Genomic DNA, 15,620 nt, shown 5'->3' on the forward strand with positions numbered 1-15,620 from the left:
CTCCAGGATCAATTACATGAAATTAATAAAATGAAATAAAGCAAGAGGGGAAAGAAGAAAAAGAGGGGGAAGATATATAGATATTGTATACATACAGTATAATAATATATAGAAATAGCATTCTAATGTAATAATACTAATATATATAATAATAATGTTCTAATATAATATATATTATATCTACTACAACTTATATAGTATTATTTATTTATTTACTTACAGTATTTGTATACCGCTTTTCTCACCCCGAAGGGGACTCAAAGCGGTTTCCACATAGGTAATGGCAAAATTCAATGCCAGCACAAACAATTACCATTATACAATTACAGTTAGGCATAAACCAAATTAAAATACTTCCATAAACAGTAGAACAATCATTAAAATGATTTGATATTTTTAGTACCATGTATTGTTGCCCAGGGGACGCCGGGATGATTTGATATTTTTATCATCCTTGTGGGAGGCTTCTCTCGTCCTCGTATGAGGAGCTGGAGCTGATAGAGGGAGCTCATCCGCCTCTCCCCGGATTCAAACCTGTTGGTCTTCAGTCCTACTGGCACAGGGGTTTAACCTCACAACCTCTGAGGATGCCTGCCATAGGTGCAGGTGAAACGTCAGGAGAGAATGCTTCTAGAACATGGCCATATAGCCCAAAAAACATCAGGAGATAATGCTTCTAGAACATGGCCACATAGCCCAAAAAACCTACAACAACCCAGTGATTCCAGCCATGGAAGCCTTCGACAATACAATTCCTTAATTTTTAAAATTTCCTATGAATGGGTCTTTTAAAAAAAGCCAAGAATTGAACACTTAAAGCAGGCTGATTTAAAGCATGCTGGTTTATGGGACCATGATAGTTGTAACTTAATGTAGCAAATCTTTCTTATGCCTTGTGCCAAAGAGTGAGATGGATAACTGAACTAACATTTGATTTAGCTGGTATGTGGCTTTCATTTGTATTGTTGGAGGGGAAAACTCAAGAGAACATTGTGGTCAAAAAGGGTATAAATTAATAGATGCCCATGGCATTGTTGCATACAATGTTGACTCGCTCACTATTTGCTTGAACAAAGGACTTATGGGTTACAAAGCAGTTTATTAGTTCTAAATTTCATATATTAAATATTTCCGATTACAGTAACAACTTCATGCAAGCATTCCTGGGTCGCCATAAATTTATTGTACGCATTAGTTTGCCTTATTTTTATCCCATCTTTCTTCTGACATAGGGACTCAAATTCAGTATGCTTTCTTAGTAAACAAGCATAGAATCCACTTGCAAGTGTGTATCTGCAACCATGTAAGGTAAACAGGTAAGAGCAAGACAATGGTATCTGTCTGTGTGTCAGGATTTTCAGCTTTATTGCCAGTACCCTGGCCACAGAAGGATGGGAAAAAGGCAGACACACTTCCATCATGCTTAGGCCCAGAAGCAGAGGAAAGGCCCAGCTGCCACTGCCCAGGCCATGGATGCAACTTGCCCTGCTGGACACAGATGCCCTTGATAAGCTGGAGGCTTGCCAGAACCTCTCCTGTCTCATTTGCATTAGCACTGCTCAGGGTTCCTCCATTTTGGTGGCAGCATTGGAGCTCTAGTTCTCTGTATTTTGTTTATCTTTTCTGAGTTTTTCAGAATAAAACTTTGTTTCTGAGAGCAAAAGTACTTGGTTACTTTGCTGGGTGTGTCTCTAAAGCTGCATCTTTTAAGAGATTGTGGTGTCAAGAAGAGAAAAAGATGCAGTGCCTGACCAACTTAATTTCCCCCTGCTGTCTTTCCATTGTGTGTCCTGTCCTATTTAGATTATAAGACTGGGAGCAGGGAATGGTCAAATTAACAGCACTTGTGGCTGAAGAGAGGTGTATGAAAGCTCTAATAAACAAACAATATTGCTTTAAACAGTATCTAAAACACGATACAGTACAAGGCTATTTCAATGAGATGTTATGTTCCTGGTAATGGGAAAGCTGTTAGCAGCAGCTGATTGTGTGCTGTAAGAGAGTGAATAAAAACAATAAAGCTCCTTATAAATATTTTGTACTTGCAGTTATTTTCAAACCACACATTTGTAATAGCCAGGAAGAAAAATGATAGTTTACTATACTTCAGTTTGATGTTGTAAGATACTGTATTTGGTTTTACCAAATTGTGTAAATACAAAATGTAACAAAAGTAAAATATGTAAACATCCAACAAGTAGCATTTGCAAAATCCACAGCTCAATTCAACACAGCATCAGTCAAGAAAATGTAATTAAAAAAACAATTAGACTCAGCCACTATTGCTTTGAACCTTGCAATATAAACATATAAACAGTTTTATAGTAGTATGCTTGTAGAATTATATTGCAAAAAAGTACTACTGCATGTCTGGAGCATAATGTATCCACTTACGTTCTTAAAATTAATTAAAAGATTCACTGGTTCCCAGCAGGGGAACTACTCAGATGATACATCTACTAGGTCAAAGAAGAGAGGATTTCTCACACATTTCCTTAGCATTTCCAAAAAATCTGCTTTGGATGGTAGTGGAATCTTCCAGATTGACAGGAGCAATGGCAGGAATAGCAACAGGAGAAAGTGAGCAACGAATAATCATTATCTCGCTCTGCGAATAGGCACTTTGATTAGATTGTGTCTGCTTCTGTGAACCAAAGGGCAAAAATTGATCAAAGCACTATGAACAAGTTTAGAAGTTTTTCAGCTCATTCTAACTAAAATTATTTAATCATAACTTTGGGTAAACCAAACCAATATGGGAGGAATGACCGAACTAAGTATGTGTAGGTCTGAGTGAGTGTGAGAGAGAATACATGATCATGCAAGGCTGTTCCTGACATAGCAGTTAATATTTATTTTATACCAGAATTGCCTTACAACATTGTGTTCTGATTTTATGTGGCTCATTTTTGGTATATAGACATTCTCTTACATATCAGAATTAAGTTACTGTTGTCCAAATTGAGGGCAGGTGGACTAATCACCTACGTCATGCAATTTATTTTGCTCTCTCAGGAAATGATTTCTAAGAAAAATAGGTCTGCCTGTTCTGACAATTATCTTGGAATAAATCTAGAAACTGCTTTCCAGGAAAAGCCAGACACACTGACATCTCAGGCACAAATTCACACTATAGTGCAGGCCACAAAGTTTTGAATACATGTTTGTGTAACTGAAACTTGTATTCAGTATGAACCTTAGAAAGAAGCATTTTTCTTCTTGAACTCCTCTTCTTGTTTACACTTTTGATGGAGATTTATACCTGAAGCACTTCATCAGGACTAAAGTAAAAAAAAAAAAGCTTTGCCTCCTAACTATGCATACATTGAAAAGGAGTTGTTAAAAACAATTATCGATGGTGATGTCATTCACCACTTCATAAAGTATTTTGGGCTGAACAAGGAATGGGGAAAGTGGCAGCAGAGGCTTTTCATAGTTCCATAACCTTGTGTCATTTTCCCTCCCCCCCCCTTTTTTTTTTTTTGAAAACATGGATTTGAAAATACGACTGAAAACATGGGATTGCCACTCCTGAGTTGAATCTAATACCTTCAACTCCTCAAATTTCCAGAGAACGTCAGAGATCCAAATCAACCACAGTGATTTGTATTTGCCAAAATTTGGAGGACAAGGCAAAATTGTTCCTATGCCTGCCAAAGTTGCTCTCTGTTGATGATGGTGCTCTGTACTGCTCCACTTATATTTTCATATTTAGCCACAATATGAGAAAACGACTCATCTGGTGTAAGATTCTGTTATCTGGTGCTTACTCCTTATTTTAACAATCCTCAGTATTGTTCTAATAAATATGACTACTGTTATAGTATAGATTGCTCATGCAGACAAAAAAAGTATTACCACATCCAGCCACTATATTCTTTGCAGTATGGGAGGTAAGATGAGGAAATACTTTATAAATTTAAGAATACAAATCTATGCCAATTGTTTTTAAAATTAATACAATTCAAAAAGTAATTTTGTAAAAGGCAAACATCCATTTTGTTTCTGTCCTTTAACATCACTGTGCCAGGAGCATCATACGTTTATACGTGAGCATTCCATGCACTCTGCATTATCAGGTACAGGAGTAAGAAGTTGTTATCATAGCTGCCAAAAATGCACTAGGAAGTATCAAAATTAGTGACTTCTTTCAAAAGGTTAGTGTTAATTATGTATTAAGTTCATTAGGCTTTTGAAGCATTTCAGTGGAATCTGCGTGACCATAATTCATACCAACTGCAAGTCCTGAGCGCCTTGAGGAAAGCTCAGATGCAGGGATGCAACGCAATTCTTTGCGAGAAAGTTTTACTGGGGTTGATCCTTGAAGCTGGGTCATAGTGTCTTTTGTATGAGAATGAAAGACTCCTTGTGGATGAGATTTTGCAAGATATTGCACTTTTCCTGCTTGCTCTTCCTGACTATGAGATGTCCTGGCTACAAATTCTACAACATTCTCTTGAAATGTTTGAGACTTTTGCTCTACTTCTAAATTATCTGTCAGGTGGTTTGCTTCTTTGAATCTTCCTACTGATTTGTTTGTCCCTCCAGATTCTTCTGACAAAGTAATTGCTTCTTCTCTGTTCGGTGTACCATCAGTAGAAGAAAAACCTGAAAATAAAGAGTCAAACAGCTGGTTAGATGCTTTGGGATAATGATGATATGGCAGGCTGTAAGGTATTGTGGGAGTTGAAGTCCAAAATACCTGGAGGACCGAAGTTTGCCCATGCCTGTTATAGGGTGTTTTTCTTGGTTATACATTGTTTGGTTTATTATTTCAATTTTTAAAATAAATTTTAAAACAACCAAAATATATTGGCAGAAACTGATAAATGAAAAGGGAGCAATATAATGTAATGGTCTGTATCCTGAGTTATATGTTTACTCTCAGGCATATGCGAAGGGCTCCATGATAGCAGATGCTCTGCAGATGGGTGGAGCAGTTGATATGGAGATTATTTTGACCAATTTCCAATGTCATCTCCCATGATGCTCTGAAAGGTACCCAAACTGGAAGGACCAGGGAGTAAAAAAAAATCCACACCTTATTTCCTTTGGTGGGAATTTTAGATTTAAGCTAAAGACTCTACGGAAAAAGAAACCTGAAAATGTTGCTTTGAACGTCTGAAAGTTAAAGTGATTGATTAGATCTTATTTAAGAAAACACAGCATAGTGTAGTGATTTGAGCATTGGACTCCCACTCAGCCATGGAATCCCACCTAGTCATCTCAGACATGTGACCATCTCTCAGTCTCAGAGGAAGATAAAGGCAAACCACCTCTGAACAAATTCTGCCAAGAAAACCCTGTGACAGCTTTGCTTTAGGGTTGCCAGTCAGAAACAACCTAAAGCCACACAACAACACAGATCATCATCATGATTTTTTTAAAGGATGGCTAATAAACCTTCTGTATTGACCATATTTTTCAAATATCAAAACAATCAATTTCATTACACTTTCTGCTAGGTATAGCTTATAAATGTAATATTCATACATTTACTATGTGTCTGAGGAGGAGGGTGTATCGATTCTCCAACCAGTTCCTTTAATTTCTTCTTTAATTCTCTGCTAGTTTTCTTGTAGAAGAACAAGTCTTTTTCCAATTGTTGGACTTTTGCCTCGTGAGTTTTAAGAGCTTCTGAAATATTTTCACTGTCTTGCTCTAGAAAGAGAAATCTAATTTCAGGTTCATCATTGCATTTGTTTCAGTTTCATTTTATAGCAGAAAAACAATAGTACCGTAGGCTTCATTTCAGTTTTGGTTTCTCTGAAATTCTGAGAGTTAAGTGATATCTTCAAATGTTCACATTTAATGATGACACTTTGGTGGAAATTTTCCAGAAAAATGGACACCATTCATACAGGTAAAAATAAAGGTAAATTTACCCTTACAGATTAAACAGAGGTAAATCTATGTAGTGACAGGATGTGAAACCGGTTTAGGAGATCTTGATGTAAGTACCTATGCCTATTTTGTTTTGTACGCCTTACATGTTAGCAACATATGGAAATATTTATCCCTTTTGGGACATGTTCTAGCCACCTGTGTATATTCCCTTTAGATCCACTGTTTCATTGTATCCTTATCCACCCGAGGAAGAATTATTATTCTGGAGAACTTGATGTCCACTTCATTGTACTCTTCACATTTATCCACCTGAGGAAGATGTTAGTCGAAACCGGTCTGGAAATCCTCTACGTGGATATCCTCTTACAAGGGACTGGAAACGCCACTCAAGAGTATCTTTCTCTAAAGTAAGGGATCTTATGCCCTTAAGAGAAGTCTGCTTTACAGCAAGAAAGACTCTACTTTTGTTACTGATTAAAATCACTGTATAAACAACAGTTTTTTGTTCATTGTATATTGCTCAATGGTGCATCATATAAGTTGATTATACGTTTAATATTGTATTATATAAGTTGGAAAAAAAAACATTTACCTTTGTGATTCATGTACTACGACTTGTAGTGGACATGAAACCGTAACAGGAAAAGCAAAAAGTAAGAGAATGGGTAAAACTGTTACTAAATAACTCTGAACTTAGGGAAGTGAAGTACAAATGAATAAACGGCAGTCATTGCCAGCACAGAGAACTCTGAGAGGAGAGAAGATTTTTTTATTGTTTTGAAAAAAAAGGGAGTTCATTAGTGACAGCTGAGGGTAAATACGTAAGAGTGTCAGAGGGGAAAGAATGTATACTGGGTGACTGAATTGATTCAATGAAAAGGTCTGACATAGCTCACTTTGAATATTATACAGTTGGACCCAAGCACTGGAACCTGCTAAAGCAACAACCATTCAATATCTTATGAAAATAAAGATGTTACTCTGTTCAACCTGACCTCTGACAGGCTTCGTGACGTCTGGACCATAGAGTATCATGCGTACATTTATGCCACTGGTTCTCAATCTTTGGTCCTCCAAGTGCTTTGGACTTCAGCTCCCACAATTCCGAACAGTTGGTAAGATGGCTGGGATTTCTGGGAGTTTAAGTCCAAAACAACTGGAGAAGCAAAGGTTGGGAACCGCTACATAATAAGAACAAATTATATGATACATGTGTTCACATCAGTCATTTGGAGGCCCATGACCTAAATTCAAGGAAAGATTTAAAACCGGAACCATAAGGCTGGGTGAGTCTATTAAATTTGCGAGAATGTGTGAAATGTAATTAGTACAATACCAGGAAATTGTCGTGCACCATGCACTTCATAATAGTTGAAAACAAAGAGAAGATAATGTTCAGGTGGAAAGGAGATTCCACCTGAAAATTAGGAAGAACTTCCTAACTGTGAGAGCTGTTCAGCAGTGGAACTCTCTGCCGCAGAGTGTGGTGGAGGCTCCTTCTTTGGAGGCTTTTAAACAGAGGCTGGATGGCCATCTGTCGGGTGCTTTGAATGTGATTTTCCTGCTTCTTGGCAGGGGGTTGGACTGGCTGGCCCACGAGGTCTCTTTCAACTCTATGATTCTATAATCAAGTCACCAAATTTTAAAAATGAATCCTGCATGCCTTAAGGAGGAAAATATCAAGTAATAGCTGAAAAAGTACAGTCTCACAGATTACACTTGATGGAATTAATGTTTGTTCCACAAAATGCAGAAGGAGCCAGTAACAGTTGCTGCTGGGGGGAAAAGGAGGGTTATCATTGACATGTTCTCCCTAAATTATCTTCCAGAAGGCCTAGACCTCATCTACACTGCAATTATAATGCAGATTAAACTGTATTACAAGAGTCTACACTGCCATATAATTCAGTTCAATCTGCATTACGTGGCAGAGTAGATCGGCCTGATATGTCAGGGCATGTAGGTAAAGGGGGTTTCTTGTACGAGAGAGGAAAAATCTGTGTCCTGTACTTCCACAGAGTGTGCCATGGGGATGCACAGATACTGGATTCAAACCCAATCTAATCCAATGAAAGTAATCATAGTAATCAACATGCATTTATTCCCATCTTTTTGACCATTACAACTCTGCTTCACATCTTAAAATACAAACAAACATATGGTTGGCATTTATTTGCACATGTGAGTCTGAGCAGTAATGGAAAGGAACCTTTTGTCTACACTGTATTTATACTTAGGTGTTAAATTAATATTTCAGATAGGAGTAATATTTTGGAATATATTCTTTCAAAACTAAGAATATTAAAAGGTCTTTTTGGATCAGAACAATATCCTGTTTTTTACAGTGGCTAATCAAATGTGACCAAAGTCAAATACCTTTGCAATGAAGTAGTATTAATTGCATCTTTTGCTCATGTTCTTTTTGTTGGAGAATGAGACGCCTGTCACATTGCAGCACAAGATGTTCATGTGCCCGTTCTAATTCTCTTGCTATGTTTTCTTGCTCTGTTACTTTCATTCCAAGTTCTTCAGCCTGAAGTTGCAATTTACGTTCACTCTCACGAAGACTAACAACCTAAAGAAGCAATAGTATTTTCTTTTGGGAAAATCAAAGCATTCCTAAGAAAACACTACACGTATGACATGTCAAAACTATTAAAATATGAAACTACGTTTTATTGTGCTATTGGCATAGAAAGACAATTCAATACATTCTTACGTTTATTAAAAAAAAACCTCATTGGCAAGACATCCTGTGTCACTCTGTATGTCTGAGGAATTATTTAATCAATTCCAAATACAATAAGAAACACATATATCACGTGCTCGCTTCGGCAGCACATATACTAAAATTGGAATGATACAGAAACATATATATCACTAGAAATGAAAAATGTTTGACTTTAACTACGCCTTATGTCATTATCATACTGGGGAGTAATCCTTTATAATATAAATACTGAAGATAATGTATTTCTATTTGTGCCTTTATAAAAACAAACTCCATTTTCAGAACTACATTTCTATGCATTTTTATTGATCTTATTTTTTATCATCTCCCCAGGCTACAAGGTCTCCTAGGGCACTCAACAATAAAAAAAACCCTCACAATTTAAATATAATAATAATTGTTACAATTATTGATATATTTATTAATATACCACTTTATTCCCCCAAAGGGGAATCAAAGCGGCTTGGCATAAAAGCATTAGTATATAATTTAAAATATACAAATATACATAAGTTAAAACAGAATTAAACACAAACAGCACTAAAAAAAATCAGTTAAAAGCCATCAAAAACATTCAACGACAAAAACCACAGCACCCTCTGACTAGATTTTAAACACCATCTTTAAAAGATTACAGCATTTTAAAAATACATTGAAATAGTATCTTTAAAACTCCTAAAAGCATTATTAAAACAATGCTGGTATCCTTACTATAAGAAAACGCATTTGGCAGCTGTTTTGTGCTACTGACAAAAACAACAAAAAAGAACTGGTAGTTTTTGCTCAGCTGAGCATGACTCTGCAACATACCTTATTAAAATACTTTATAAGAATTGCTCGCAATTCATTAGAAGTCAAGGAAACCAACTTTTCCATCACATTGGCCTCACTGTGCAAAAGGATTTGCGATGAAGCTCTGACTGAATTTTGATGATTTTGGATACTTTCATTCTTATAAGCAATGGCAGCTTCCAAAGTTTCAATTCCTTCTTCAAGCTGGAAGAGAAAATGTTCCTCCTGAAAAGAGAAATGATAAAGAAATCAATAGTTCATAAGAAAGCTACCAAAGATGATGCATCACAAATTGTCACTGCTTTTTCAGAATGTGTCAACATCACTGTATTATTAAAATATATCAATATATACCACAATATAATAAACAGTGTAATGTGTGATGTTCTCATATTAATAATGTTTAAATTAGGCTGTAATGTAGGCAGTATGGGCAACCATTCCTCTAAAGCAGTGGTTCCCAGCCCGTGGTCTGCAAGAATGAAAATATGGTCCATGGCCTCACCATTACTACACCATTGCCTAGAAACCACGCAGCAACAAGAGTAACCGGTCTTGCAAAACCCTCTTATAGTGCCAAAGCAACAAGGATGTCAGGAGGGGAGAAGCTGACTACCTACTAAAGATTACTACTACCACATCAGCTCTAGAATGTTAAATATGGTTTTCTGTGGGCGAGCAGATGGCGACTACTGGATGGTATATGTTCTGTATCAGAAACTAGAGTTGATGTGGTCTATCTAATGCAATTTTCTGAATTAACACCCCAAATAACCAAACCAAATCTAAAGTTGACCAAAAACTGATTTGTAGCCCTTTTGGTACTAATGTTAGAGTGGTCCCTGGTCAAGTGCTCCCTGGTCAAAAAAGGTTGGGAACCACTGCTCTAAAAGCCCTATTCAGTGACCAAATTCATTCTAAAAGCACAGTTTTAATTAAGCAAATTAGGTTTACTTTGAAGTCTTATTAAGCTGAACAAACCCATACAATCAAGAAAGTATCCATGGAAGTCAGTTTAACTGAGTGCAGTACACAACATAAACTTCAACTATCACAAGAGGCCATTTTCCTTCCCTCCCTTCTTCTGCAGCCTGCCATATCTCCTTAAATCTGGTCAACAGAACCTTCTACAGCAAATGTATATAATGGGAGTTGCAAAGTCGTGGCCCTCCTCCTTATTCTGTCAACAGAAGCTAGTATATCAGCAATAGAATGCTACTATAATCTCCCAGGAATTTTCAGATTCTGTTTCAAGGAACTGGATTCATTCAAAATCAAGCATCCTTTGAAAAGGTCAGACTAAGTGCATAAGATTTCATGCAAGATAACCTGACTACCATCATCTTGCAAGGAAATACTGAGCATATTCTGTAATACGTCATTATACAAACAATTGACACACTGACTGCCTGGGTTGACTGTGTAGCCTGGAACATTTCACTGTTGTTGAGTACCTTCACAATGTTTCTGACTTCTGCCAACCCTAAAGTGAACCCACCATGGGGTTTTGTGGGAAGAGGGGGCAAGATTTGTTCAGAGGGGGGTTGCTTTTGCCTTCCTTTCAGGTTAGGAAAATGTGAAAACTCAAAGCCACTCAGTAGGTTCTCATCAGCAAGCAAGGGTTCAAACCTTGGTATCTAGAGTTGTAATCCAATGCTTAAGTCTCTACATCACATTGCCACTTTGTCTAGCACACTGTCTTGTGTGATATGAAAACATAGTCAAGGTGGAATGATTTACCCATAAGTAAAAAAAGCTTTAAAGCCACTGTTCTAACTGAACTCTAAATATAAAGATTAATAACATTATCTCCTTATTTATTTATTTATTTGCTTCATTTATACCCCACCTTTCTCATCTTCATGGGGGAACTCGAGACAGCTTACCATTGCAGCAAGATTCAATGCCGTTTAAAACATTACCATAAAACATATATTGTCAATTAAAACAATTAAAACAGTCAAGCAAATAAAACACATAGAATAATAACAGATTAAAAATATATAAAATGCATGGTACCATTAATCCATAATCCTTATGGAACTCCAGAGATTCCCATCTTACAGCAATATGAAGAAAACAAGAAAACTCACTCAGTTTGCCAATATCAGGACCAAATACTTCAAAGAAAGACACTTTGGTCAGACATGGAATCAAATGCAACAAAGTTAGATGTGTCCTCATTCTTCTCTAACCTGGATGTGATTGAGAGGCTACAAGGAATGCAGGGATGTCTCTTTGGGATCCTTTTTTCATGTTTCCCGTGTATCACTAATTGTAAGAAATGGGTCGGGGCAGTCAAAATCTGTAAGTGCTCACTGTCAGTGTCTTAGTATATGTTTTGCCTCATACTGGAATGGCACTCTGGATGTCGGGCATCTTTTTTTGTGGCAGTGCAAAAAAACAGAAAGGGGAATGCAGATCCGAACCCTACTGGTTTCCCTTCAGTTGTACTATGGGGAAGCAGATTCAAGTACCACAAGATTACAGAGCATAATAATATAAAGTTTAAAAAGAAGAAATACCTAATTACTAGCAGATAATTACTAACAAATAATTGCAATCAGAACCTTATAGCTGTAATGAGATGGCTTGAATAAGACTGCAGATGCTACTGTCTCCAAATAAAGAAAGAAAAGCATGTGTTCTCAGCTGGCAATAAAGCATGTTATTCACTTCCCATAGTAAACAGGATCCACTTCACTACAGCAACTTCCAGCTGCTTCCCATGTTACAGTGATAACTGATCCTAAACAAGTTATAACTGTAACTTAAATTATTTCTAATCCAACTTGCATGAATTGATACTCTCTAAAATAATATGCTTTTTAATTTCTATTTTAACAACTCTCAATATCAGTTACCAAATATTCCAGTTGTGCATATAGTGTGTAATTACTTACTTCTGGAGACAATATTCTGCCATTCTGCAATTTCTCATCCACACTGCTCCTTCTTTTCAGGAGCTGATCTCGCTCCTTCTCCAGAGCCTGAACTTCTTCAAAAATCTTCTCATGCTCAATAGTGGTGCTGCTCTGAAGCTGCATATTTTTGTCACATAATTCCTGATCCAGCACGTTCAAGCGACTTGATAATTTCAAAATATCTTTACTGAGAGCCTACATAGCCACAAGTGAAAAAACAACCTCTTTCAGAAAAATGCTATTGCTTTGCATCTCAACATACACACAGACATTTGTAAACATTACTAAAATACACCAAGGATTGTTCTGAACAAAATTAGTCATACGATTGTACCACTGAAATAAGTCCAAGATCAGTTATATATAAATCCAATCCTCAGCAAATTTTGGGACTTAAGGACAACTAAGCTTAATGTCATCCAACCACATACAAGAAACATTGTAGGACATCCATTATCTGTTTTATAGCTGTGAATAAGATCACATATAAAGTACTCATACAGGGGATTCAACCATAGAAGCATCTAATTATTTTCAGAAAACCTCATTTTTCAAATTTTGTGTTCACTCTATAAGCATTTTACTAATACTGAATACTGAAAGCCATGAACGAAATGTTATAGAAGGCAAGCAGGCAGAGCCTCAAGCTCTTGGCCATAGTAGCAGATTGGCAATTACTTTCTAAACTGCTAACATCAGCTGTTAGCCGGTAGCCTGGAATATAGGAATAACAAAAGCACCTGGCTGGATCTCAGTTTTTTAATTTCTAAATGGCTCTTCTCTTGCATCAAAGTTTCCTTCTTGGAAATGATAGCTTCTCTTCTTTTTAAATCTTCTTCCAGATGAGCTAACTCCTGACGTTGATGTAAAACCTTCTCTAGCTCTTCATCTAGCCATTTCTTTTTCTCTTCTAATTTCTGTGCCAAGAACAAAAAGATATATATGATGAGGATAATTTCACAACTCCATCCACAGCTTCCACAGTGCATTTCCTTTTTTTCATGGTGGTGGGATTGGGTGCTTCTCTGAAGCAAGAGGCTGTGAAGGCTATGTAGGTGGAAGCACTATTGCTGGTAGGACCTCCTGTGTCAGACAGGTCTTTGCAGAGAATCCAGGCGAAATGAGCCAAACAGCAACTGGGCAGCAACAATAGTGGGAGAGGGAGACCCTGATTGAGGATCTCTTAGAAATAACACAAGTTACATAATAACTAATACCTATTAGTATGGAGCAGAAAAAAACATGGTAAACCCCCTTTTTAATGTCATGAGAACTCTATGACGAGACAATCAAAAATGAAACCAGAGATAGTGCCAAAAATGACTTCTGGGTCGGAGGGCACTCAATGAGGTACTGGGGAAGAGAGGAGGACAATTACAAGTAGCCCTGTGGCTAATGATGCAACTGGACTCAAACCAAAAGGATGTTCTGCTGTTGATATGCTCAGAGGTGAAAGGAAAGTTCAAAGCTGCACAATGAATATAATGCAAACATTCAATGTGAGAAGCATGAATCAGGGGAAGTTACTTGTGGTGAACCAAGAAATGGAATGTGAAAATATTGCAGTACTTAGAATGAATGAACTAAAGTGGAGAGGAATGGGACATTTTCAATCAGATAATTACAGTGTGTTTTGGAGTGGCATTAATAGGAAGGAGATATGTAGCAAAGGCATCCTAAAGTCTGATGGGATAATATCAATAAGACTTTGGAGGAAACTCATCAGTATGCTCCATCTACAGAATTAGAAGGAGAAACTGAATGATTCCATGTTGAAATCCAGGAGGACATTGATCATAGGTATTATTTATTTATTTACTTACTTTATTTGTATACCGCTCTTCTCAGCCCTTAGGCGACTCAGAGCAGTTTACAACAGTTTAGATATACAGAATACAAAATCATTATGCATTTAAAAACAATTACTATTATTATATTGCATTACATTACAATATTATACATATTATATGTATATACAATATATTATATTATAACATATTATTAGAATAGCACAGGAGACAAGGTGGAACTGTCCCCTGGCCCCTCTTTCTTCGCTCTGGCCCAGAGTGGCAGTTGGTGCTGGGAGGAGGGGTCCCCAATGGATGGCAAATGCAGGAGACAAGATGGTGCTGTCCCCTGGCCTCCCCTCTCTTCGCTCTGGCCCAGAGTGGCAGTTGGTGCTGGAGGGAGGGGTCCCCAATGGATGGCAAATCCAGGAGACAAGATGGTAATTAGAATACAAAGGTAGGAAACAAACAGGATTCAAAGATTGTAGAGAAATTTGGTCTAGGATGAAAAAATAAAGCAGGAGAGCAACTGACTGAATTATGTGAGGCCAACAGTTTGTTCATCACACATTCTCCAAGCAATCAAAGAGGCACTTGTATATATGGCTATCAGCTGATGTTCAATACAGAAATCTAATAGACTACTTAACTAAAATGGAGGAGCTAAATTATCTGTGAAAACAACAAGGTCTGGAGCAGATTGTGGCACAGACCATAAACTGCCCACATCAAAAATCAGAATAATGCTACAGAACATTAATAAACTAGCCATTGCACCAAAATACAACCTGAAGAATATCCCCATAGAATTTTAAAATTGCATAATAAATAGATTTGCACTATTAAAACTAATTGACTGTAAGCTAGAAGAACTCTGAAATAAAGACAGGAACACTGTCAGGAAAGAATGCAAAACAAACAAACAAACAAACAAAAAACAAAACAAAACAAACAAACAAAAAGATGAAAAGGAAGCCTCAGTGACTGACAGATGACTAATACAGTAGTTAAGGGCACATGAGAAGCAAAAGCAAAAAAGGGACTGAAACAGGGCCAGAACACTGAGTGGAATAGTCCAGCACTTTATGCACAAGGACAAAATGAATTACAGTGGATCCTTGGTGTCCTCCGCGGATTGGTTTCAGGACACCCTGTGGATACCAAAATTCATGGATGCACAAGTCCTTTTGTATACAATGGCAAATGAAATGATGTCCCTTATATAAAACATTTTTAGAATTTGTAGGTTTTCAATGTAAAAAGATGCCAATCTTGAGCAAACCGTATAGCCAGGTTCTGTCACCGGGCTTATAAAATATAAGCTACCTCTAGTTGCTGTGGGGTTTCAGCTGACTTTTTCCTTTTAATTGCTGCAATTTCTTGATCTTTTAGTTTTAAAATCTTTGCTTGTTCTTCAGTCTTTTGTTGAAGCTCCTGTAAGTATAAAAACATTTTGATATACATTATTAGAAAGATCATATATGCTCTAAGATTTAACTTTTTAAGAGTGAAAACTAAATGTTGGTGTCATGAAATAGT

General features: G+C 36.9%; 1 protein-coding gene across 3 annotated transcripts in view; it reads right to left on the reverse strand.

Moving 5' to 3' along the window:
• Positions 1-2,110: 2,110 nt before the first annotated feature.
• KIF27 (kinesin family member 27) overlaps positions 2,111-15,620 on the reverse strand; it is a 33,136-nt gene continuing 19,626 nt past the window's right edge. For all 3 annotated transcript variants that reach the window (XM_060762138.2, XM_060762137.2, XM_060762136.2), the window contains 7 exons: positions 15,408-15,515; positions 13,035-13,211; positions 12,274-12,489; positions 9,389-9,595; positions 8,224-8,422; positions 5,494-5,661; positions 2,111-4,608 (listed from right to left, as the gene is read on the reverse strand). In XM_060762138.2, coding sequence (XP_060618121.2) covers positions 4,169-4,608; positions 5,494-5,661; positions 8,224-8,422; positions 9,389-9,595; positions 12,274-12,489; positions 13,035-13,211; positions 15,408-15,515 — 1,515 coding nt within the window. In that variant the 3' untranslated portion in view covers positions 2,111-4,168. The remainder of the gene's footprint in view (positions 4,609-5,493; positions 5,662-8,223; positions 8,423-9,388; positions 9,596-12,273; positions 12,490-13,034; positions 13,212-15,407; positions 15,516-15,620) is intronic.

This window comes from Anolis sagrei, chromosome 2 (assembly GCF_037176765.1).
Source record: "Anolis sagrei isolate rAnoSag1 chromosome 2, rAnoSag1.mat, whole genome shotgun sequence".
Lineage (NCBI taxonomy): Eukaryota > Metazoa > Chordata > Lepidosauria > Squamata > Dactyloidae > Anolis > Anolis sagrei.